This window comes from Aythya marila, assembly GCF_965140915.1.
Source record: "Aythya marila genome assembly, chromosome: 4".
In the NCBI taxonomy this organism is placed as follows: Eukaryota; Metazoa; Chordata; class Aves; order Anseriformes; family Anatidae; genus Aythya; species Aythya marila.
This window is the reverse complement of record NC_139045.1, coordinates 35651234-35676421: the sequence shown is the minus strand read 5'-3', so window position 1 is coordinate 35676421 and position 25188 is coordinate 35651234. Positions and strand designations below refer to the sequence as shown.

At 38.0% G+C, this 25188-nt stretch overlaps 1 protein-coding gene across 6 annotated transcripts in view; it reads left to right on the top strand.

Moving 5' to 3' along the window:
- GAB1 (GRB2 associated binding protein 1) overlaps positions 1–25188 on the top strand; it is a 97114-nt gene that overhangs the window by 57983 nt on the left and 13943 nt on the right. For 3 of the 6 annotated variants that reach the window (XM_082758506.1, XM_082758505.1, XM_082758508.1), the window contains exons 3-7: positions 8499–8712; positions 11375–11455; positions 15166–15770; positions 17702–17787; positions 17993–18296. In XM_082758506.1, coding sequence (XP_082614632.1) covers positions 8499–8712; positions 11375–11455; positions 15166–15770; positions 17702–17787; positions 17993–18296 — 1290 coding nt within the window. The remainder of the gene's footprint in view (positions 1–8498; positions 8713–11374; positions 11456–15165; positions 15771–17701; positions 17788–17992; positions 18297–25188) is intronic. The other 3 variants (XM_082758507.1, XM_082758510.1, XM_082758509.1) reach the window with 2 other exon arrangements.

The following is a 25188-nucleotide window of genomic DNA, read 5'->3' as shown; positions in this document are numbered from 1 at the left end:
CATTAAATGCTTTTTGTTTTCAAGTGGAATATTTTTAAAACGTGTATGAAAAGGGGGGGGGGGGAGCTACACATGAGCATGATTCTCAGTTGCTTTACCACCAATTTCCATACTGTATTTTTAGAATTCGTATTTTCTGTGTAAGGTCATAATACAAGGTAGGTATGGTTTAGTCATGTAGAGGTTAAACTGTAACTATAAGTGAAAACATGCTGCCAGTAATTTGTGTGCTTGGAACTCCAGTGAGACCTTCTGGGATGGAGAAGCAAAACGGACATGGGAAATGACCATTCTCTTCTCCTTGGCGCTGTGGAGATCTCAGCCCAAATACTGTGGTCTGAGTTTTCAGGAGGATGAGGATAAATGTTTAAAGAACAATGGGAGTAGAGGAAGTGGATTTTTAAGTGATCGATGAGGAGAACAGTTAAAACAGTTTCTTTGCTTCCCAGAAACAAAATACCTAGGGAATAGTTGGCTTTAAAAGTATAAAAGCTTGTGATAAGCAGGATATGGATCAATTGTTATCTAAAGAGAAGCAATTTATTTTTCGTGAGAGATGTAACAATAAGGGAAAACTTTCCCAGAATATTTAAGCACAGGTCCTGAAAGAAGGCTGTGAAGGTCCCTCCCTAGAATTCAGTAGACATTTGTGATCAATGTTTTACACGTAATCGAGCTCCGTGTTTCTGTAGTTCAGTGAATTGCGTATTTGGCAGTGCAAGGGAAGGAGGAAATGATCTTACTATATGCAAACATGTTACTTTTATGTAGTCTTTGGAATAAAGACAGCAATGATGAAGTGAAATGAGAAAAAAAGGAGACGAAAAAAATGTTGAAAGCTATACTTGCGTTTCACAAATAATATACATGTGTTCAAGAACATTTCCCTTGTCATAAGAAGTGTAGCATAGATCGTGCATTGAAAAAAGTGCAACTTGCCTCACACAACATTTTCAAATTTTGCAGAATTCCTGTTCAGGCAATTGCTGTCTGGTCTTTGCCTCTCATGCCTTCAATATTTTGAACAACAAAATTGTCAACTAACTTCCTTTATCATGTACTGATAATACATGTGTTTGTTATGTTTGGACACTTCATCATAGCATGTGTGTAAGAGCAATGACTGGCAGGACGAACATAACTCTACCTTCCTACCTGCTCCTTGTATTCTCTCCAGTAAGGAACCATGCTGCATGGCCAGGTATCACTGCTGCTGTACTTGGCTCAGGATCTCTGTATCAGAGCAGGATACCTGTAGCACAAGTGTGGAACAGAAAACAGGTCTTGTGATCATCTACCTTATTATATATGTGTGTGTGTGTGTATATATGTATACACATAATATATATTATATATAAAATAATATAATTATATAGTAATATATAATTATATATTAATATGTAATATAAATTAATATATTAATAATATATGTGTGTATATATATATATGCACACATAGATACACACCTTATCTACCTTGTCATATACTACCTTATCTATGGTAGGAGGCATCAGCATGTAAACAGAGGAGTAGGAAGAAGTTAGTTTTAGAATAAAACTTTAGAATAAGGCAATTTTGATTACAGTGACAGCTCAGTTCACGTAGTCCTTCAGTTATTGGACTGTGTTGAACTCTGGGATTACTGAGAAGAAATTATCAAGGGGACTTAGATAAGTAAAGTTGGATGTTAGACATATTTAGGGTGCCCTTCCTGTATGAAGGGGCAGCCTATAAGAGACACAATGCTCTTATCTTAGTGGATGATAGGGGCTGGCTTGCTTGTGAAATCAAAATCGTTATCAATAACATGATGAATTTTGGGTACTTTGGTCACGAAAGGTCTCAGAGGTGAGAAATAGATGGAGGAATGCTAAGAAAAATGCATTGTCAGAGTAATAAACATATTTAAGAGTTTTGTCAATGGATATGAGTGGAGTAGTAAAGGAAATAGAAATTTTTTACTCTTAGACACGAGGTGGAAACAGACTGAGAAGGCTGGTTTATTTTAATGGGCATGATAATAGGACATTGCACGGTAGACATGATGTATGTAATGACAGTCTGTGACTTTTGACACTTCTTGGATGTGACTAATTGAAAGGAGAGTCATCTTGAAGATGACGTGCCAGGAGGATGAGTGACTGGTGACACTGAATGGGGTTCAGAATAACGCGGACGGATGGAGTTAAGTGTTAGGAGAGAGACCCTCCAGATAAGGATTGTGGGTCAGTTATCTCCGAACTGAGGCAATCGTTTTAGAGGTAGCAGCAGTGCAGAGGCATCTATCATGGGGGATTTTTTGGATGATTACTTCAAGTAAAGGAAATGGCTGGTGAGATGTAGAAATGTGATTTCTTGGTGAGAATGTCATTGCTAAGAGTGAAGTCAGAATGTGAAGGAAGTTGTCACGGTCACCAAATACCACCTAGAGAAACAGCAGAGTAGTAATAAAATTTGAAGTGGGTCCAGAGAAAGACCTGAAATTTGGCATTGTAGATTTCGTAGAGGTAGCTGATGGCTAAAGACCTGAGTTGGAAGGTGGCAAAGCTGACATAATCATTGTCCATCTCCAAAGGAGAAAAGGAATACAGGACAGAACATGAAGCTGTCTTCAACTTCTGATGATGTGTTTAAGGAGGGTGGCTATGAGCAAATGAGCACAAAATCTGTGGTGGTACATCTTCTCTTGGAAGTACATGATGAAAAACTACCCACATAAAAAGCATGCAGTCAGAACTTTCATGTTGAGTGTTTGGGGGTTTTATGTTGAACTGCTAGCTGCCTTCAACAGAATATCCCGTGGAAAGTTGATTTTTCTTTTCCTTGAGAAAAATAGTGTGAATCTAATTTGCATAGGTAATTAAGTTATTTTTTTCCCTCTGGTTCCTGCTGGACATCTTCTGTGGCATTAAAATTGCCTGATGAGCTGCGTGGAGAAGGGGATTGCAGGAGGGTGGCTTGGAAGATGCTTGCAGATTGCTACTTACTGAGTCGGGAGGTGCTGTTCACCATGATGCCGAATGCTAAAAAACATCTTTTTGGAAGCCTGTAGATGTCTGTGGTTGCAGCCAGTGTGCTGCAGCTGGGTAAACTCGCCATGTGACGAGAGCAGCCTGTTCTAGGAGGAGAGCTCTAGACCTTTATAGTGAAGGAAAAAGCTTTTTCATGTGGTGAGCTGCACTGTTTCTCTTCACAAGCACCTACAGAAGTTACCCTGTAACAGTACTTGTTGATTATTTTTCCTGCGTCACCCAGCCTGCGTACCATCTGAAGATGGAGAGAACGGGCTACATCTGTTGCTTTTTCCTTTTTCCCCCTTTTGAAAGAACAGCCTTCAAAAGAAAATTGCAGGTGGAGAAGGGGGAAGAAATTCGGAGTGGAAATGCTTTTGGTGTTTTTGAATCTTAAATGGGTAACCAAAAGGGCAGCTTAAGATTACTTAATGCCTGCAGTTCATATGTACTAAATCGTACAATTGAGCTCCGAAAGCGGGAAATGTTAGGATGTGATAGAAACTTAGAGCAGTTGGTCATGGTTCTGCTTTGTATGCGGGAGCTAGGGCTGTCCTGAACATAAAATACAGTAAGCAACTGCTGAATTCTTTATTACCTTCTTTAAAAAGGGTATTGTTATCCTCAGGAAAAGAGGGAAGAGATACTTGAGATGACATTAAGTTAACAAAACACTTCCAAAATGCATAGGGATTTTTAAAGAACTTAGGAGGATTTGATCCCCGTATAGCAGCAAGGTTCAGAAGGGAGGCTTGCTGCATAGATTTCCTATTGATTGTAAGCTGATCACTTCTGCTGAAAACCTCTCTTACGAAAGTTTGGTGTGCTGCCAAACCCTGACTAACGTGTCCGTGCATCTTCTGGGCTGGATCTGGCTTGCATCTATTGAGTTAAATATGTGAACAGAGCAAGTGCTTGTTTGTTTGCACCCATTGGCATATGCATGCTTGTGCTGTGTACATGCACACGCACACATGTGGCCCTTTGATTCCAGGATCTTCCATCTGAGACCGTGTAGAAGCTGAGATGAGAGGAAGCTTGAGCAGTGTATTTTGGGATGTATGGTACTACGTTAGGCAGCAGAGATAATGACTTAACAGACTAACTTAAAAAAAAAGTCCTTTTAAGGATTGAAGTATTTAATCACATGCACCATGTATTTGAAATTATTTCACATATGTGCAGCTTGCATAGATACAGTAAAATGAGTAATATAAGAGCAGAAATTATTAGTGAATTTGCTGTACCATAGCATTTTTTATGGCCAACACTGTTGTATCTGAAAAATTCTGTACAAGGGTATTGCTAATATTTTGTTGGCCACTGATTGTTTTAATAAGAACATCTGCACCATGGTAAATAGACTGAATGAGACAGAGTAGAATCACGTGGTTATGTATCTGTTGCTGATTCATTATTACAACGGGAAAATCCCACTTCTATTTTTGTTTTTCTACCTATGTTGCACAAAGAATGCATTTTTCTTACTCGGATTGCAATTTTGGTACGTAATGAAGTGGTGATTCTTGTAATGAAACTGTATGTTGCTCACGGTGAGAGTATTTGAAGTGTTTGCATTATCAGGATACTGAGAAGAGAATGTATATCACTGTTGCAGTGCACAAAGATTTAATTTCTGACTTTAAAAAAAAAAAAAAAGCAGCACCAAGTGTGAACTCCCACACTCAAATCTTCTAGATTATTTGTAGTATTCTTATTCAGAAAGTTTTCCTATTTACCTCCTTGAGTATTGATTGTTTCAGTATTGGGGTAATTATGAGTATAGCTGTGAGAAAAAAGTGTAAATTGTAGAAAAAGTGATGCCTCTAACTGCTTTTAGCAATTCAAGTGACAAAAGTATCTTCTGAGAAAGCTGCTTATTCTAGCTGTACTGAATGCAAGAATTATAAAAACAAAACAGGATTCTTTTTACGCTCGTTTGCATGTTAAATATTCTGGATGTTTTTCCAGCTCCCAGTTGTTTCAAAGCAGTTCTAGTGTCTGAGCTCTGGGAACAAACCAAATGACTTCCAAGGCTCTTTGGTGTGCAGATGACTCCTTCCCCAAAAATCTGCTGGTTCAAAATGAAGCCAACTGATTATTTTACTCTTTGAAATCATAATAGGCTGCTGGGATAAACCCTCTTCTTCATATCAGCTTGTGAAGTAAGTGGCTGAAGAGAATATTCTTGAGGGTTCAGATAGGCAAACAGCACTCGTTTGATCAGTGATAAGTCATTAACATTTCTGTTTTCTTGGTAGTCAAATTTGAAATAGCTTGAATGTATAAGGTGAGTAAGAAGTGGCACCACAATGAAGAACTTGAGATTGAATTAAAGCAGGCAATAGCCTACACCATTTAACACCTGCAAAATACCAGGGGGAAAAAAAAAAGCACACCACCAATGAAAAATAAATAATCTGTAGAAGGACTCAGGGATTTTGTCAAATTTGTCCCTCAAAGTAAACGAGGCAGCCTGTCATAAGGAAAGCGCTGCTAATGATCCCTTAATGCTAATTGGCTCCAAATGCTTGCTTAGAGAAGAGATCATGAGCGCCTTTGAGGCATTTTGACAGTGTCACCTTTAATAATCAGTAATAATCAAAAGCCAAATGGTTGGAACAGGAGGAGTGAAATATCACTATGTCTTTGTAAATCAGTAAGTGTGATCAAATTTTGTGCGTTTTATGCAACGGTTAGTTTCCCTCTTTGGGAAAGAATTAATAGAGCTAGGAAAAGTGAGAGTGAAGGAAAACAAGCTCTCCAATGAGACGGTTTCTGTACCAAGAAAAAAATAGGCAGTACCAAGTCAGTGAAGCTGTGACAAAGATCCATGAAGTTGAGAATATCCCCATTGAATGGGGGAGCAATGAATTGGGAACAAATGTTCATTATTTCCCTTAGGAGAGGAGCTGAAGGATATCAAATGAAGTGATCAAGCTGAAGGTTTGAATCAATAGTAAGTAGTTTTTCATGCCACACAAAGTATCTTGTGGAACCATTGTCACGGGATGTTGTGGGAGTCAAAAATAAATACAGGTACTCAAAAGAGGTAAGAGATTCAGAGAGAAGTCTGTCAGGGGCTGGTAAGCACAAACTCTGGATGCCACTTCTGCACTGGGATGTCCCAAAGCCTCAGAGCCCCCAAAGCTGGGGGCAGGATGTCAGGCTTGCCTTGCTGCTTGTGCTCAGCCTATCTGCAACAGGCCACTATCAAAGGTGGCATCCTGGGCTTAGAGACTTGACATCTGAGCCACTATATTTAGCCTGATGGCCTTCATCACCTTACCCTCATCACCATTTACAAGGTGAAGTGAGCCTTCAACTTCTATTTTTTTCTCACTTTTTTTTTTTTTTTTTTTTTTTTTTTTTTTTTTTTAGAAGAAAGTAACTTTTCTTTCTCCAAATTTTCTGTATTGGTCCTCTATGCTGTTTGTTCCTCCTTCAAGCTTCTTGATTTTGTTTTTCCCCTGGAAAGTTACTATTGAATCTGTTTTTCTTCCTGGGAATGCCAACACGTGATTTTGTTGAAATGCCTCAGCCTTCTGTAGACAGGCATCTTGCTATGTACTTGCTAAGCTCTCCTGACTACCTACAGTCTAATTGACATACCCATCTTCCCCGAAAGCTTCAGGGACATCCTGTTTGATTTCTTTCTTTTTTATTTTTTTTTTTTTTCCCTTGTGTGAACTCAGCACCAACCAGTTCTAATGATGTGAAGGTCGTGTAGTCAAAGACATGGAACAGGGGCTGGTGATTTGGGTACTCTGAAGCCCTCATAGATCTTGCTTCTCAGTAAACGTAGGTAGAGTATGTAGTATATCTGGCTATTCTCTTGCTCTCTTAGTCATGTGTAAGCTTTGTGCATGGTTCCTAGCTCTGGAAGGCTCAGAGAGCTGCCTGTCCCTTCCTCTGCTGCTTCTTTTTCCGGGAGCAAGAAGGTACGTGCCCGATAAGGCCATTCAGACACCTCTCTGTTTCTGCTATTGAACCCCCAATATTAGGGGAATGAAGAAATATCAGTTGCATTATTTAATGCAGATGCCTCAGATATGCTCCTACAAGCTCTTGAAATTCCAAAATAATAGAACATTGTTCATATTTTCATATTTTAACGTGTAGCAAAGAAACCATTTTATTGTTGTGTGTGTGATCATTGGGTGCAGTCTGGTATTGCCTTTGTTGTGCTGATGAGTTTGATGGATAGGTTAGGTCCAGCCTTCTACAAAAGCTTCTTGTAGGTTATCCTACCTTTTCAGGTAGGCTGAGTTGAGAAACTTTGGTACATCTAGACTTCTTCCACCCACATAGGTGTGGTGGGATTTAATTTCTGAGCCTGTGTAAGTGCTAGGGGAGTTCAAAGCAAGTACTGCTATTCCTATTTCCACATTGAAATCACCTGTACCTTGTGTACGCAGAGCTGGAAGCAGATGGGCTATGTTCTGGTCTGTTCAGCTGGTGTTTACCAGGGTAGTGCTGGGGAGCAGAAGCTGAATGAAGTCATTTTGTAGTCCATACCTGGCCTGTGAGCTTTAAAGGAGCAGTTTCGCTTGGATAATATGTTCATTTAAACAGTGTTCATAATCAGTCTCTGTTCATGCGATGCACAAATTGGAAATGACAATGAGTTGTAAGTATGCGAGAACCTTGATAATTAAGGAGTAGTTTGTTTAATTACGTTGTTCTTAGTCTATGAATCATTGAAACAATGCAAAAAATGAAACTTGTATTTGATAATGCCAATATTTTCCAGTATCCCAGGTAATTTAATAGTCAGGAGAGGGAAAAAAAAAATCATAGTATATATTTGAATAGGAATATATAAAAATTACAGTGCCTTAAAAAAAAAAAAGGCATAACCACATTTACTGTACTAAAATATAAAGTTGGTGTATGTAATGAGGAGTGCCTAGAGGAACAGGGTAGCTATTGTCCCTCTTTTAGCCATAAGGAATCTTCCATTGCAAAAGCAGCATCTTTCTGGTTGCTTTTCAGCTATTGAGAGAGGCCAGTTCTCGAAGGGTGACTAATCTGAAATGAAGTGACCTTGGTCGCTGAAGGATGAATATATATAGATATGCGAGTGCTGACTCAGGTTTTGAAATTCAGGTAATAAGCTATGGGCCTGTGTCTGCTCTTGATTAAAACAATAGAATTGTGTTCTTAGCTGTTTTAGTGCAGCTGTCAGCATCTTTGTTTTTTCTGTGACTCAAAAACAGGTTAAATAAGTCATACAGCCAAGTCGTAACCTTTATTGTCAGGGCAAACTTAAGAGTTTGATTACAGTTTGAAAAAATATAAAGAGATTACAGGGATTTAAAGATAAATACAATCATTGGTATCCAGAACTAAGGTTTTCTTATGTCTACTGACTTTACAATGTTGAATTTAAAAACAATACAAACTTACATTGTGTTAAGAAATGTTCTTACAACACTACAAAAACATTTCTTCATTGTACCAAGTACTATGCTTTTGTGTTTGCAGATGCTGTGAAGCCACCGGTCAGTTCTTTACAAACATCTGCTGAGTTACCCTTGCCTGTCAACACTTCACCGCCTTCCATGCAAGCAGAATCTTCCCTACCTCCTCCTTATCAGCTTATTAATATCCCCCCACTAGAGTCTTCCTCTGGTCAAGAAGATCCTCAAGACTACCTACTGCTAATAAACTGCCAGAGTAAAAAACCTGAACCTATGAGGTAAGTTATGTTGTTTTTCTAATAACACTTATTTGTACAGGCCAAGGATATTAGTGCTAAAAGCACTTTCTTCTTGTTGAGTCGCCACAGATTTGGTTGCCTGTGAACTGTGGGAGAAGTTGCCAATAACTTTTGCTTCTCCTCTTTTTGTGCTTCAACTTTTTGTAGCAATACTAAGTTGTTTGAGCACCAGGCCCACGTTGCACTGTTGAAAAGAAATCACCAATCAGAGGCATCAAATTAATGCAGTGGTTCCAGGCTGAATTAAATGCATATTTATTTCCAACTGCTGCTTCTAACTTAAATAGATGTGCAGCACCTTCTGCATAGGAGGATGTGATAACTACAATAACTGCATAGGAGGATGTGATAATTACAGTAACTACCTGGGAAATGTTACTGTTTTTTCTGGAATGTATCATGGTAGCAACCCCAAGGAGTTAGTAAAATCTATATCCTTGGAGATTTAAAAGCAAACAAGCGAACAAAAAACTTGACTGGGTGAGGAGGCCCTGGGGAGCCTCACCTGACTTTGAAGTTGGCTCTACTTAGAGGTATTGGAAGAGCTGGACCAGATAATCTCCAGAACTCCTTCCAACCTTGAATATTATCTGGGAGAAAGTTACAAGTCTCTTGAAAGCTGCTTTTCTGCAGTAATTTAAAATAAAATACACTGAGGGTATTTGCAGTTTAAGAAACAAAACAGCATATTCTTTTGGTGATAGCAAGAAAATATATTGAAGGCTGAGAAAAGTTTCCTTTGAAAAGTGTTTTTGTGAGTGTTTCGCATATTCCCTTAGGGCCATACCTTTTAGTGGCGGTGCCTTCTTCCTCAGCACCTTGATGCTCTGCCAGTTTTACTTGTGCCATGTGCTCTCTGCTCCCTTGGCATTTTTACTTGCTCTGTTGTGCCTGAGGAGTTTCCTGCTCCGTTCACCGATGATTGCATGGTAGGCAAGTATGCACTTTTCACAGTCTTCATTATAAAACGGAGGAATGAGCCTACAGTTCCCCCGGTGTATGGAATGTGCAGCTTGCAGGCAGTATGGCATGCCCCAAAGCATCCTGTAGAGAAAGGGAAACACAGAGTCTGACTGGAGTGGTGGTTACATGCTTAGTGATGTGTAGAAACTGAAGGTGCCTGAGAGGTATGTATTTTTTTCCCCCAAAAAATTATCAAAAAGTTTGGTTCTGTTTCCATAATGGCTTGCCAAAGCAGTCTCTGCTCATTTCAGAGCCCTGACTCATCAGATATGTGTCTGAGTGCCCATTTGTTTCCGCAAGGGATGGGCACAGAGTGGATTTCCAGCACCAAATGAAGAGTTTTTTGGTTTTTTTTGAGTGATCAAGGCTGGGATATGAAATTGATCTGACTTCAGCAGTTGTATGGCTTGTGGGTTAAGTAGAGACAGTGAAGTCTAAGACCATAGATGACGGCACAAAATGAGGCAAGGTAATAGAGTCCATGGATAGCCTCCAAAATTGCTTGAGAAAGACATTGGTAATACAGGAGAAGAAGGTGTTTGGGTGTTTGGGGAAGGTACAATGTCCAGTGGAGATAAAAATGAAAAGAGAAATTGTTAAGATCTGAATGAAGTAATTGGGAGTGTAGAGATGGTTTAAATGTGTTTTAAACACACATGATACAGGCTTTCTCAATTACGTTTAAGTAAATTCATTAGTTATGTCCTTTTATTAATGAGGCTTTAGTAATGAAAATTCACAATAGTAGTTACGCTGGGGTTTGTTCAATGTGAAACGGTTGTATATGTCTCATTTGGTACAGGTATTGTGATGGAGCTGGGCCAACATATACAGGCTATAGACCTTTTCCTATGGAATTAGAGGTTTATGCATCTTTGTAGGATGTTATTAAATGATATGTTAGAGGACACTGTGTTCATTACCCCAGTCCACCTCCTTGCAGGTAAAGAAGAAATACAAGTCTGCAGCATTCTGCATCATTTTCCTATTGATTCCAAATTTGGAACAATTCATTTGTGTTTCAGGCAACCTTTATTTTAATGGGGAAGAATAGTATGCAAACATCCATTAAAAGCAAATCTTAATAAATAGGTACTGTTTACATTAAAATAATAGGTAGGTGGTGTTACTTGAATGGTTTATTTCTGTAGTGTTTTATATTTGGATTTTCAAGTTGCCAGTATGCAAAGGCATGTTTTCTGCTCTGATTTTGCATGTTATTTTATAGGTAAGCTGGGAACAACTGAATTTGCTTTTAAAACTTGGGGGTTCTTTTACAGGTGAGGCGGGTAACTGAGAAACACAGAGGTTGTGGCCAACCTGCCTGTTCAGAATTTTTTGGAGTTCTTGTGTTTCAGAACACATAATTTCAAAATGCTTCCTTATGGTGTCATGCAATACACCACATAGTGTTGTGAGATGATTTTGGACACAGTACTTGCAGTTATAATTATCATGCTGTATTTTGTCTAAAATAGTTTTATGCTCTGATCACTGTTGGCTTGAGAAAGAGTATTGTTCAAGTGTAGCTTTTAGTGCGATTGTGACGTTCATATTTGGATCATAAATTAGAAAATGAAGCCAAACACTGTTTCCGAAACCCTTATTGTTCTGGCTCATTCAAGATGTATATGGAAATAATGTTGTCTTCCTCATCTTTCTTATGTTTATGAACCAGCCAAGGGTCACCCTTTATCTCTGAAGAAGGGCAGGAATACCTTCTCTTAGAAGATTTTGAAAGTAAAAAGATACCACTGCAGTGAGTGAACAGTAGCTGTTGTTGGAACGTGTGTGAGAATTTAATCACAGAGCCATTAACTTGCCTGAAAATATTTGTTTCAGATATGTCTTGCATGGTGTTCTGTGAGTTTTAATAGAAGAAACTGTGTAACCTTGGCTTCCATTTTCTGAAAATAGCTGTAATCACCATAGAGCTGTTTTATCCACATTTTTGACTATGCTTGCTGTTTCTGTCCCAGATTGCTGGCACACAAGAGCGTTTTTGCTGCCACTTTGTTTATAGTATTCTATTTATCTATTGTGTTGATTCCTGCAGATGCAAAAAGAATCAGCTTGAAAGGATGACCGGCCAAGCCAGATCATACCCAGCATATTCCAAAATGGGAGATTGCTCCTCAGACTAAAACATTTTGAAATCTTTTCTCTTCCGTCTCTGTCAACATTTAGTTTTCAGTGCATGGCAATGGACTTGCTTGTTTTGCCCCCAATATCCCACCTTTGCTCTGTGAGTCCTAGTGCACAGTCCTTGTGAACCTACTGATTACACAATTATCTCTTCTTCGTACTGAGTAAGAAATAGTTTGGCCACTTAGCATAATCTGTAGATGCAGTGCACACATCTGCAAACACTGAGTTCATTAGTCATCCTCTGCTTATAAAGAGGGTTAGTAGTTTTTGTTGTTATATGGGATTTTGCCTTTATTTTAATCTGAAGTGCAAAGAAACCTTATTATCTTATTAACCAAAAGTTAATGGAGGTGTTTAAGCCAACTGATTTTTTTTGGTGTTGTTGCAAACATGGCAGATGTCATCAAGCATCCTGTATCAGAAGTTTTTAAAATTAAAATCTGTTACGGATCTGTGGTCCTAATCCAACTTTCCTTGAGGTAACAGGAATCAAACATAGAGTTAGATTTTTTAAATTGTAAATGTTCTTCTTGTCATGATCGGTAGTTAATACTGACTTGTGAAATCTATTTAAACTTCAAAGGCTGAATTCCATCTTCATTTTGGCATAAACTGCTTTCTCAGACTGTCTTCAAATCTTTGGTCTTGCAAAATCAGATTGGTTGCAACACATTCATATTTTGAAAACTATTTCAATAGACTAAGAATTTGATTCCGAAAGATTTCATTTCAAAATCTGAAGTAAATCAGAAAAGCCCTCTTGTAATGAGCAATGTGTACTGCTGCCATCAGCTAAGCAATTAACTGGTCTGGCTGCCTTGTGTCAGCTTTTGAAAGTCTTATGTTTTCACAACTGCTTGTGGTCAAGAAAGAATTAGCAGCATTTACTGAGACCTGGAAGAACTCCTAAATGTTGCTTCCATGTGATGGATAATGCTTAAGCGATGGCATCGTACATGTGCTGTAGTTGCATCTTGAGCTTTGGATATATACCCCTGCATGTTGTGCTTATTTAGAGTCAAATATAACTTGGCATCATTATAATATGTCTCTATGTCTATAAAACCACCGTAGTGCCTACAACTGGTAAGATTTTTAAGGACCCCTGCTCTGCTTTTGTGTGTGAAACTGTTTTATAGGTTGAATTCTGGTGCACGGCTAAATGGATGGAAGTGATCCCAGTACATGTACAAGCCAAGAACTGAAAAATAAGATTGAGTCAACCCTTTTTTGATTAAGTGCACTTCTATACTCTTTTTTTGTAAGATATATGGTAGTGCTTATATTATTTCTGTAGTTTGGGGAATTCTTTCATTTAAAAATATATCATGGTCAACTGGAATTAAAATTCCGATTCTACAATTAACTGTCAATGTCCAGCTTCTCTAGACTGCCCGCTTTTTGTAGCACATAAAATACAGATCACAATCCATCCTGTATTTGCTCAAGTACAATGCACGTGAATTTTACTGTGAGTTTGGCCCAGATGAATACCACAGAGCTAGAAGAGTGTCTTGAAGTGAGTTTTTGAATCCTTAAAATAGAGAGCAAGGACTGCATCAGAGGCGAAGCTGTGTTACTACTCACAATGTTCACAATCTGTAAAGCGCACTGTAACCTCATGTAGGTCCTTCAGTTGTATGTGCTGTATTTTTTTTTGCAGTTGTATTAAATTTCCTGTGGTTCATTAGTTCAATTTTTGAAGCTCTGAGACAAAGGACATAAACTGTTAACAAAGAAGAGATGCATGTTTTTGATGGTTGGCAATATAAGGAATATAAGATTATTCACTTCCTTGGTTTTGCCAAGAGTAAATACTTATAGAGAACTTCTTTTAGGGGGTTCCTATTAAACCAAATGCAGATTAATGGTCAGAGACAGAAACTAATTCTGACCATTGAGCGAGAACGTTAAAAATAGTAACCAGAGCAAAATTGGTATATTAAAATCAAAAAGTGCAAAAAACAAGCTAATCGAAATAAATGTCGTAATTAAAGGTAGAGAAAACATTTCGTAGGCCATTCAGGCTGATGGAAGATAGCATCTCTGCTGTTAAATACAGTTTAAAAAAAAAAAAAAAGTGTTTAGCATTTTTCTTGACTGCAAATGTCCACTCTAAGCTAATCACATCAGTTTCCTTGATAGCTGGTGGAGAGAGGCACTTTAAGAGTCATCATTTTTGAGTAGATATTCAAGAAGAATGGGTTGTTTCATGCTATATCCATTTCTCCAATGACTGCAGAGGAAACCTAAGTGAATAGTTCAACTTGTATTCCTTTCTCCTCAGGTTACCAGAACCCTTTGAGATAAATCCAGCTGTCCCTTAAGTAGAAAAAAATAATAATAATAAAAAAAAGTGATCTTATTGACAATTTGAAATTTGAATATGAAGGTCTAGTTGTGATCACTCTTAGAATCTCTAGGATGAGAGTCTTTTAAGGGAAAAAAATCTTCTGGCGGTGCTCGTACTGTTGACTTCCTGATTTTGTTCCTCAGAAGCTTTGCAAACTGCATGGTCCAGTTGCTTAATACGAGTAGTATAGCAGCTATTCCTTGATGCATACACATGCTGAGGTATTTACATATGTATGTATAAACAAGCACAATCATATAGTCCTGTGGTAATTAAAAAGGGAATTATGATAAAATAAACTGTATGAACTGCATTAACTGCACCTCTGTTACTATTTTTGCCGTTGTCTTGACTTGGATTTAAACAAGCAGTAAGGCTTGGAATTTCTCTGCCATGTGGAGAAATGTAACTGGGGGGGCTTACATACCATCCCACCTCCTCTTCCCACCAGAATAAAAGAAATGACAGTTTTTGGCTTTTCCCATTGGGGAAAGTTGTATCAGTCATATTCGATCCTCTTTTTCACGCTGTTTAGAATTGGCAAGTATTGTGAACTCAAGGATTGCGTGCATTTTCACCTTAAGCACATCAAAGTGCTGCTAGTTCACAGGATGGGTTAAAACATAAATCTTTCAACCCCTAAACAAACTCTGCTTTAGTTTGGCTTGGTATCTTTCTGGAAATCACTTGCTTTATGAAACATCAACTTGTTGAGCTGCTACTAAAGCTGCACACTTGTGTTGTTACCTGTTTCACATGCATGGGTTTGTATACATGTAATCACTTAGGATTCTGCTTAAATACTACTGTTTGTTTAATAGTTAGGTTCCTGCATCTCATTTTGGAAAAGCTGGAAAAGGCTGCCACACTTTTCAGTTGTTTACACTTCATATGTTGTGTTTACTATGTGTAATGTTTGTTTTCTTTGTATGTTCATCAATGTTTTAATCTCTTGATCTCCTGTGTAGATCTCATGCTGACTCTGCAAAATCCAGCTCTTCTGAAACAGACTGCAATGATAACGTGCCCTCCCACAAAAATCCTGCTCCATCAGTGAGCAAGCATGCTGTGAATGGCTTTTTTCAGCAGCAAGGTGTCTATGACTCTCCTCCTTCCCGTACGGGACTGGCATTGGCAGACTCCAGCCTTTATAACCTGCCTAGGAGTTATTCACAGGATGTTTTACCGAAGGCAGCGTCTCCAACTGGGACTGATGCAGAAGGAGAGCAGCATGTTTTCAACACGCCATCAGCAACATCTTTGTTAGATGCGCAGTTGAGACACATCTCCATTAGTTATGACATTCCCCCCACACCTGGAGGTACTTACCAGATTCCACGAACTTTTCCAGAAGGAACAATGTCTCAGACATCAAAACTAGAGACTATTCCAGATATTCCTCCACCTCGGCCACCAAAACCTCACCACGCTGCAGATCGATCTCCTGTGGAAACATGTAGCATTACGCGTACTGCTTCAGATACTGATAGTAGTTATTGCATCCCTACAGCAGGAATGCCACCCTCACGCAGTAATACCATTTCAACTGTAGATCTGAATATCTTTCGTAAAGGTCAGTATTCCATGCTTTGCTTTGCTTTTGCAGGTATTGTGTTAGACAATATTGATCTTGTGAAGAAAGATGTAATATGAATGGGTTGAATAATATGGGGGTTTGTTTTGTCACATACTTGCTTTTCAAGGACATTTTACAAAGCACTCTATGACAGTGAGGCTTAAAACATGTAAGAAAGCAGAGAAATAAGATTATTCAAGGAAACAGTCAAAATAGCAAAGCAGAGAACGTTGATACACGTTGTATGTTGCACTGCGGTGTTCGGCTTCAGCTAAAAACATTGGAAGCCCTAGACATCTTCATAGTATTATTAGTTTTTAGAGAACAGCAGTGAAGAATTAATCATAATTCTTCTTTGCTAATAAGGTCATATAGCTGAGTTCAAAACTGCTGCTATCTGTTCATCAGAACAGCCAAGGTAAGGTTAGCATGTTGTAGTCTGAATTTGCAGAAGCTGAAAGTATATCACTAAGTTAGTAGGACTTGGTGTGCATCCAGAGCTTTGAGATCAACCCTGATCTGGTTATTGGTGCCACAGAACTTTTTCTCTCTTTGTGGCGGATATCCATACTGACATTTTAAAGTAAAATTAAAATTGTTCCTTATAGACACTTAAATGTTGGCATTTCAGACTTGCTAATGCATTTCTGTTATTTTTTTTTTCCTTCAGCAGCTGGATATATTTCTGGGTACTAGCAAATCTGGTGGAGCTACTTTTACTTAAAGACTTTGGTGTATCTTGTTTTTCTGCCTGTTTGTTTGTTCCCATTCTCGTTTTCTCAGAGAACTTCTTGTTACAGAAAGCAGCTGTAGTTGTATTAACAACTCTTGGGCTGAGAGTTTGATTTCTTTCAGGTTCTCGAGACAAGTGGGCCTAAAGCTGTTATTTTTAAAGAAATTGTCAAATGGTTCGAGCTGATGCTAATGTTTGAGGGGATTTTAGAGTTGAGTTGTACTACCTATGGGATGGGAGGCAGAAATGAGGAAGGAGACAGGGACAAGGCTTTTGCAGGAGGCAATATACAGAAGGGGTGTGATTGTACAGGCACTCAGATATTATTCAATTTGTCATTCTTTTTTTTAGGCTAGGTGCAGTGTTATTGGTGGACTCCTGCTCTACTTTGCTATAAATGAGCAAAATGAGAGATGATAAAAAAATTTTGCATTAAAACTGAGATGATTAAAACAGAGATTATTAGCCTAAGGAAAAAGTAGCCTTCCAGTAAATGTTCTTTTAATTTAGCTCTCAGTAGCAGAAGTGTTTATTTTTCCTTCAAAGTGAAGATCTTTAAAAATAAATAAAATGAAAAAATCCTCCTCTTCTTAATGTGGGCTGCCAAGAGCCAGGACCCTGAAAAGCATGAGATCTTTGTTTCTGTAGATGTTCATTCAAACTGAAAAACCCTGGAGACCCTAACAGGGGAGCTGAGAGGAGGGGGGCAGGGGATACATGAGAGGAATTTACCTGTTATTGCACTGGATTAAATTCTGTTGAATAAGCACTTTGCAAGGGCAGGGTATTCGGTCAGAAAATTTCTCTTCAGACTTAAATTTACATCTGTTGTTCATTTATTTTAGAATAGGTTTCTCATGAGGGCCCTGTATCTCAAAACCTGCTTTTATGTTAAGTTCTTAATGCCTGTCTATTTGAAAGGAAGAATTAACTGATTCTGTAAAAAGAAAAATTACTGTTGCTTTTCCTGCCATGGAAAACATCACTGTAAGATTTTCAAGTTGACTGGTAAGTGCTAAGTTTGTTTATGAATACAGTCAGCTCAAGTATATAGATAAAATCTGTTGGCCACAGCTTCAGGAGTTGTGTTTGCACGGTCTCAGAAGCAGACAGTAAATAACAGGCTCTGGATGTCTGGTGCCAAGTGACAGGAACAGGGATGATAAATAGCCACTTTCTCTTCTTGTTTCTTTAGAAATTAGTTCTCAAGACTGTTATGATATTCCACGAACGTTTCCGAATGACAGATCTAATTCATTGGAGGGCTTCCATAACCACTTTGTAAGTATGACTTGATCTTATGAGAGATGGCAGTGACAGTGCTTGAATGCTTTTTGTTCCCATGTAAGAAGGCAAGCCGTACAGTGTTTGTGTTTTTCAGTTTCAAAAGAATATATTAATCTGAGTAGATTAGGTTAAGAGATTCATGTGATTCACAGCTGATTGCATAACTTATTTTGTTAAAGGAAATATATGTTAATTCTAGAAAAACAGAAGCATGTTGACAGTGGGAAGTGTTTCAAGTGAAGAACTAGATGAAAATTATGTCCCAATGAATCCCAACTCTCCTCCACGACAGCATTCCAGCAGCTTCACTGAACCCATCCAGGAAACAAATTATGTACCAATGACACCAGGCACGTTTGATTTTCCGTTATTTGGAAAGCAAGTCCCTCCTCCTGCTCACATGGGTTTCAGGTCCAGTCCAAAAACCCCTCCCAGACGGTCTGTTCCTGTTGCAGAATGTGAGCCACCGCCAGTGGATCGGAACCTCAAACCAGACAGAAAAGGTGAGGAAAATGTCCAATAGAAGTTGATTCTTTCCATTTAATAAAATAGCTGTTGCAACTTAAATGATCATTTTCAGATATTATAACGATTTTTATCCTGTTAGCTATCCATACAATAGAAGAGTTCTAGAATGTTTTCATGATGTTTTAACATCACAGTAACAATGCCAAATACAAGCATAGGTTTACATTTAATTTCTGTAGTTATTAATCAAATATTAGCATAGAATTGCCAGCACTCAGAAGTATGAGTTTAGTCCTTGCACAGAGAGGACAGCCAACTTACCATGAACAAAGCACGCAAAGAACTACATAGAATACCAGTATATAGGCATAATAATGCTTGGTACAGGAGCAGCACACATTTCCATTATATGATGTAAAAATTAATAACTATTTTAGGTATTTGCTTTTGATGTCAACATTGTTAGGAACTATATGAGAAGATTTGTGTATTGTGTGCTTTTTAGCCCTATTCCAAGTATGTAGTAGTCATAGAATAATTCTTACAAAAGCGTTTGAGTGAAGGAAAAAAATAGATTGAAGGAAGTGTTAACCAGTAATTACAAACTGAAATGAAGCTTTAACATGATGTATAAGCAAGGAAAATCACTTGATGTTTGGGCTGCCCAGTGCTTAAGTGGTAGCAGCCACACAGGGCAGTCACAGGAAGATGTTTAACATGGGCTACGAGGTTACCATATAGGTTTTCCTTGGAATCCAAATGGGAGAAGGAAACTGCTAATTCAAGACAGTTGTTAAGGTATGTTCACTGTATTGCACAAGCTTGGTGCCATACTTGCATTGCATTATATTTGTATAAACTGCAGTAAGTGAAAGCATATGAGCCTAGATTTTGAATTTTGGTGTCTTTATAGACTGTGATAGATTAAACAGTCATAAAGCAAAAATAAAAGTGGCTTCATGTGGGAATACTTTAAAGAGCTGAATGTGTGAGAGAGAACTGTTAAAAGTTTGATGGTGCTGCAACAACTTCAGTGACAAAAATGGAAAAAAAATAAATTTGTACATGTCCTGCCAAAGCTATCCTTAAAACAAAACAAAACAAAAAACCACTCTTAAACGTAGTGCACTGGGTTTACTTTGCCTTAAAATATGGATTATTTAGGTAATGGGTGGTATTAATCAACAAATACTACGTGTTCAGATGAGGTTATTTGTGTAGAGAATCACTGATAAATGGTTTAGACTTCCCAGTCAATCTGAAATGTTTTATCAGCCTATCAGAAATGCCTAAATTGTAGAAGAGGGAACTCAAGAAATTTAGGTTATATGTCTGCACTACTTTGTATTTGAGTAAATTCTGTTTGTAGAACTATGTTTAGGGAAAAAAAAAGTATTTAGATTTAGAGTGGCTGGTTTGATTTTGGAGAAAAACTCATGTCCTAAGCAGATGATCCAAAATATTAAGCAAATAAAATTTTATTTGGACATTTTTTTCCCTTAAGTGAAAGCAGCCTGTAAATAAGTTCATTGGACAGTATCATTATGATATAGATCATCTCAATGTAAAATGGGAAGTGCCACGTTTCATTCTGACTGTCCATGTTCAGAAAATTAAATATGTCTTGTTTCAAAACCTTGGCAGTCTTCTTGTGCCTAATTATTTCAGTGTTAACAGACAGTAGTTCTGTTTTATTTTTAAGAAATACTGGACAGTAACAGATTGAAACATGATACTGGAAAATATTCTTGAAATAAACACTGAACTGCTTGAAAATATTTTCCCCGACTGGCTGGTTTGTGTATTTTACTGATAAAATGCTTGACCTTCAAAACTGTTTAATTTTTATGTTGAAAAGCTTGGTTGATGGTGCAAAGCAGTCACATTGGTGCCTGCTGAGGCAGCGTTGCTATTCTTGCATCTCTCTTCTTGAAGCTAAGTTAGTGTTTTACCTTTTAAAAGTGGTGTGTAAGACTTCTGCTTTGCTCCTGTCCGCCAATGCTTTACAGCTAAGACAGACCTAGCCAACAAGAGGGAAGAGATTTTGAGATATACTAACACATCTCTTAATAAGTATAGAGGTGCCTAGTGTAACTTCTATTGGCCATATTTTTGCCTGCTGACTTTTAGAAGCTGAATCACTGTAAATTGCGTGATTATTTTATGCAGTGTAAAGGATAACATCACTTTAAGGCTAGCCATGAAAGTACATACTTTGTAGTGAATGCCTAGGGTCTGAAAAAAGAACACAGCTCTGTGAAGATCTCGAGCTACCAAGAATGATAATGATTCTGATTTATCAGTGAGGGTTTTATCTTAGTAACACATGCATTAGCTCACTCAAGTTTTATCAAGTCTGCTACTGTGAGACTTCCATTGTTGTGAAGAGCAGATACAATGATGCATCGGGATGGTAATATTCCCATTTCAGTAGCTGCTCTTCATGCAAATCACTTCTTCCAGAAGTACTTTTTGGGAGAATAAAACTGCAGTTCATGTTGAACTAAAATGGGATAAAACTTTGCTTTTAATTGGACCCTTACATGATGAAAGCAAGTATATGCCTCATGTCCTACTGCGTTGCTGTTTCAGCTTTCAAGTTCTTGTAGCAACTTCTATTATAAAGTTGTTTATGGTCATATAAATGTTTTGCAATGGTACTTTGCCACATATTAGTGCATAAAAAGTAAAAAGTGGGCCAGTATGTTTAATAATATCTAGGTAGACATAGGGATGAAATGGCACATAAAACAGTTAAGCTCTGGGTATCGATCTTTTTATTTTTCTTTTAATATGATTGGTTCAAGAACTTATGTTGGAAACCACCACTGCTTCTCTAGATGTGATGTTACTGCCCTTACTGAGATCTGGTGTATTGGGTGCGCAAGGCTTCCAGGTGTATGAGGGCTGTATTGTGTTCTGTCTGAAGAAGCCAGTGTGCTTTTTTCATTGGTTACGGACATTACTGCAAAAATTGTATTTTGCACGGCCTACAAGTAGCTATTCCTTCTTTGTAGGCGTATTGAGAAGTATCATCACCTTTAACTTACTGAGCCAGAGCTAATGCTTCATGTTTCTGTGTGGGCCAGTGAAGTTTGTCAAATGTGATTTTAGCACTGAATGTCACAAAGAAATAATGCAGTGAAACTAGCACATAAGGAAGGCATTGCTTTTTAGTGTCAAATGTACATGCTTATGCATCTCCTCTGTTCTACACTTGTAAGTTTACAGACAGTGTAGTTTGGCAATGGTAGGTAATGGATATACGGTAGTGATCTATACATGCTTGATCACTGATGTTCTTTGGAGAAGCATGTACTAGGCAACAAAGATCTGGCAATTTGTCTATCAGCAGCAATGAGTGAAGGTGTAGGTCTTCACAGCTCTGATCTAAACACCTAAAGTTCTAGGGAATTTCTTAAAATTTTCTCAGTTGTGACAGAGGAATGAATTACGAAAATCAGTGATGCTGATAAACTAAATGTCAGCAAAACATATTTCTAAAAGTCACTAAGCTACATGCACAGTGTGTGGGCACTTCTTCACTTTTTGAAAGCCAGAAGTTCTTCAGCCTTCCCAGTAGGAGTAGCCTGAGCAGGAGGCCATGGTGCTATGAGATGCTCTGTGTCATTTTCCTCTGTTTTCTAGAATGGCTTTCTTCTAAGCATGAGGGGCTGGAGGGGCGGGGGAGAAAATGCGGTGCAATCTCAAGTCTTTTATGTAGTTTCACTCTTCTGGCTCACAGCTGCTTCTGTAAGCAGGGAGGGCTTCCAGTACTTTCTGCAAGTCTTGAAAGTAATTTCAAAACATGGTGTTGGCTTATGGTCCCAGTAGCTGGAATCAAAGCATTTTACTGTTTCTTTAGAGAAGCATACCAAAAGGTAAGTGGTATATTACTTGGGACAAAATTGAGAGCATTTGGCCAGATGCTTTTCTGCAGTCATCTGTAACTGAATGAAGAAAAAATACCTTTCCTTAAAAATGTGTTTTATTCAGGGTGCTGTTTTTTAATATATTATTATTATTATATATTGTCTGCACTGATTTTGTATTTCTGCTTTTTGGCTCTGGCTTGCTATGGTTGCATGTAATCATGATGCTAAATTGGAAGCACTGTTGCTAGCAAAAGGCTTCAGCTGGCATCAATGTTGCATCCATCCTTGCAGCTGGGTATGTTCTCTGAGTTGTTAAAAGGCTCTGTGACTGGTTCTGCTGGAGAATGGTGCTTTGGCATTTTACCTTGGGGCTCTCACATGTTCCTTTTTCAAAATGCTGCTTATCAAAGAAGGAGCAGTAGAATTAAAAGTACCCAAGTGCAGTGAGGTGAGCTAAGGAAAGCTAAGGCTGCAGAGAGCAAACAGCCAGGTTCTCTTCTCCACCTTGTGCTTTCCTAGGGCTCTTCAAAATATCTAAAAAATAGCAGTATATCAGCAAAAAATAGCAAAATATCAGCATAGCAAAATGTCTTGGACAGGCAGATGCTGGCTGGCTGTGCTGGCAGTCTGTGGGAAGGTTTTAAGGCCTGACAGAAATCTGTGAGCTCAAGCAACCTTAATCTTCAATACAAATGTGATATTTATTTGTAGATGAAGGGAAGCACATGGATGAAAACACAAGGGGTGGGGGTTTTGAATTAGGTTTTGTTGGTCAGGAGATAGCTGGAGCAGGAGTGAGCCTCTGTACCAGCTGCTGTGAAAACTCACTTAGCTAAGCTGAGACAGTATTTGAATGAGATGGGTTGTCTGTGTGCATGGTAATGACACCCCCAGTTGTAATTTTTCAAAGTTATTTTTTTTTCAGTTGTGATTTTTCCCAAATCAAACAATTTTGTGATGGAATTTGTAGCAGAAGTTTGTTCTTCAGAGTCTTAGTCTGGTGCTCTGCTTAGGGTAATGTGGTAACTTCCATTTTCTAAAGGGTAGCATGCCTTCATACAGGAGGGGATTTTTTTTTTTTTAAGGTTCTAAAAAAGAAAAACATGAACTGTGAGCATAGTGCTCAATTAACAAGTCATGCCCACTATGGAATGAAAATCAAAAGTTAAAACTCACTTGATTAAAGTGTAGTGCTACTATTTTTGTAATGTTGTTGATCCACGGTATTTAAAAAAAACACTTCACAGAAGTCAGATTCATGCAGATACCGGTTCAGGGTCACTGGGAGGTGTGATGGAATGATGTATCGGTAAGGGAATTGCTAATGGTCAAGAACTCAGGATTCCCTGTTCCTTAGATACAACATTGTACTGGATTTTGTTCCTTGTGTCTTCACTGGCAATTATATTTATTTGAATGTCATTAGAGTTGAATTACGTTCAAGATGATTAAGATTTTCATTCTTAGTCTTGGATTGAATTTCACAGCTTATTTTGCTGATGGCAAGAATAACAAATAGCTAGTGTAATGCCTTTTCACTTTTTTTTTTTTCCAAAAAATGATTTGTCTTTCAACAAAAATAAATCATCACAATTTTGTGTAGCGATGTTTCTTGCAACTTCAGTCCATGTGATTATCTTGAAAAGAAACTGCTGCTGGCCCTGGTAATTTTAAGCCCAGCAAACAGTAAACTAGGATTTAGAGAGAGTTAGTGATGTACTCATTTCTCTTTGTGCAATTAAAATACCCAGTTGCACATTAAAAGAAACAAAGGGAGAGGGGGAAAAAAGTCTCAGAGTTGGTACTTGTGACTATTTTAAAAATGTTGCTGCTTCTTGTTGAGTTCACTTAATCTGGTTGTTTTCCTTAGAATTTTTTTATCATTTAAGATGTTACATGACATAATTTATGTGATCAAACCACACAAGTGGACTGCTTATAAAAATCTGTCTTTTCCGTAAGTACTCATGAGCATCTCCCAACCAGATTAACCTCATAAATTATTTCTTTTCCAAAGTACATTTAAAAGTGTAGGCCCACTTTGAAGAGGGATTTATGCACAGAACTTTCACATGTGACAGGAAGCATCTGCCCTATTCTGGCCACCATATGACCCACTGATATGCTTCTGGATGACAGTCATAATCACCCATTGCAGTAGTTCAGTATGAGCCTTTAAAAATCTCAAGCAAAATCATTACTTGTTAAGGAAATTAAGAACCCTCATTAATAATGAAGTTTAGTTATAAATAGCCTAGTGAATAGTTGCCTTGTTAAATATTTACATGTGTTGAGCTGGATGATGTGAACATACTGTACATCCTGATATAGCAGGAGCACCACACCAGCATCCTGAAATAAAACTTCAGAGAAACAATTGAAACGTGACAACAGGAGATAAGGCTTACTTTAAAAAAGATGGAAAAGAGGAGGAAAAAAAGGGGGGAGAGGTCTAAAAGAAGTTGGCAACACTGCAGAGTTCCACACTATCATGATAGCTGCGCATTCTTAAATGAAATATCACTTAGGCTTCAGGACAAGTAGGCAATTAAAGATTGTGAATGATGGTTTTAATCCATAGAAAGAACTAAAATGAAGATCTGATGAATCAGCAACTAATTTTCATGAAGACTTTTTAGAGCAGAACTACTGTTTGTTCTGTTTTAGGAAATCCAAGTGCTTAATTGTTCTATTTACTCTTGGAAGTTACACTTACTATTTGTTTTGTTTAAGAATTAAAAAAAAAAAAAAAAAAAAAAAAACAACACTGGGGGATATTTTGGTGCTTACTCAGCATCCCTAAAGCAGGATGAATACAAATTTACTGATTCTTCCTTCAAACTCCAAAGCCTTCCTCCACTTGTAGTACTGCAGGAGTATTATACTTCCTCCATGGCAGTACTAAATTACTTCTATTAGGCTAGTTTTTGGTTACAAGCTTTAAATTAATTTAATAGTGCCTTGCTATGGTCCACCAATCCTTAACTTGCAGCTGTGATTGGTCTCAGAGAACTTTGAAACAGCAAATAATTCCAAGACTTCCTTGGATAGC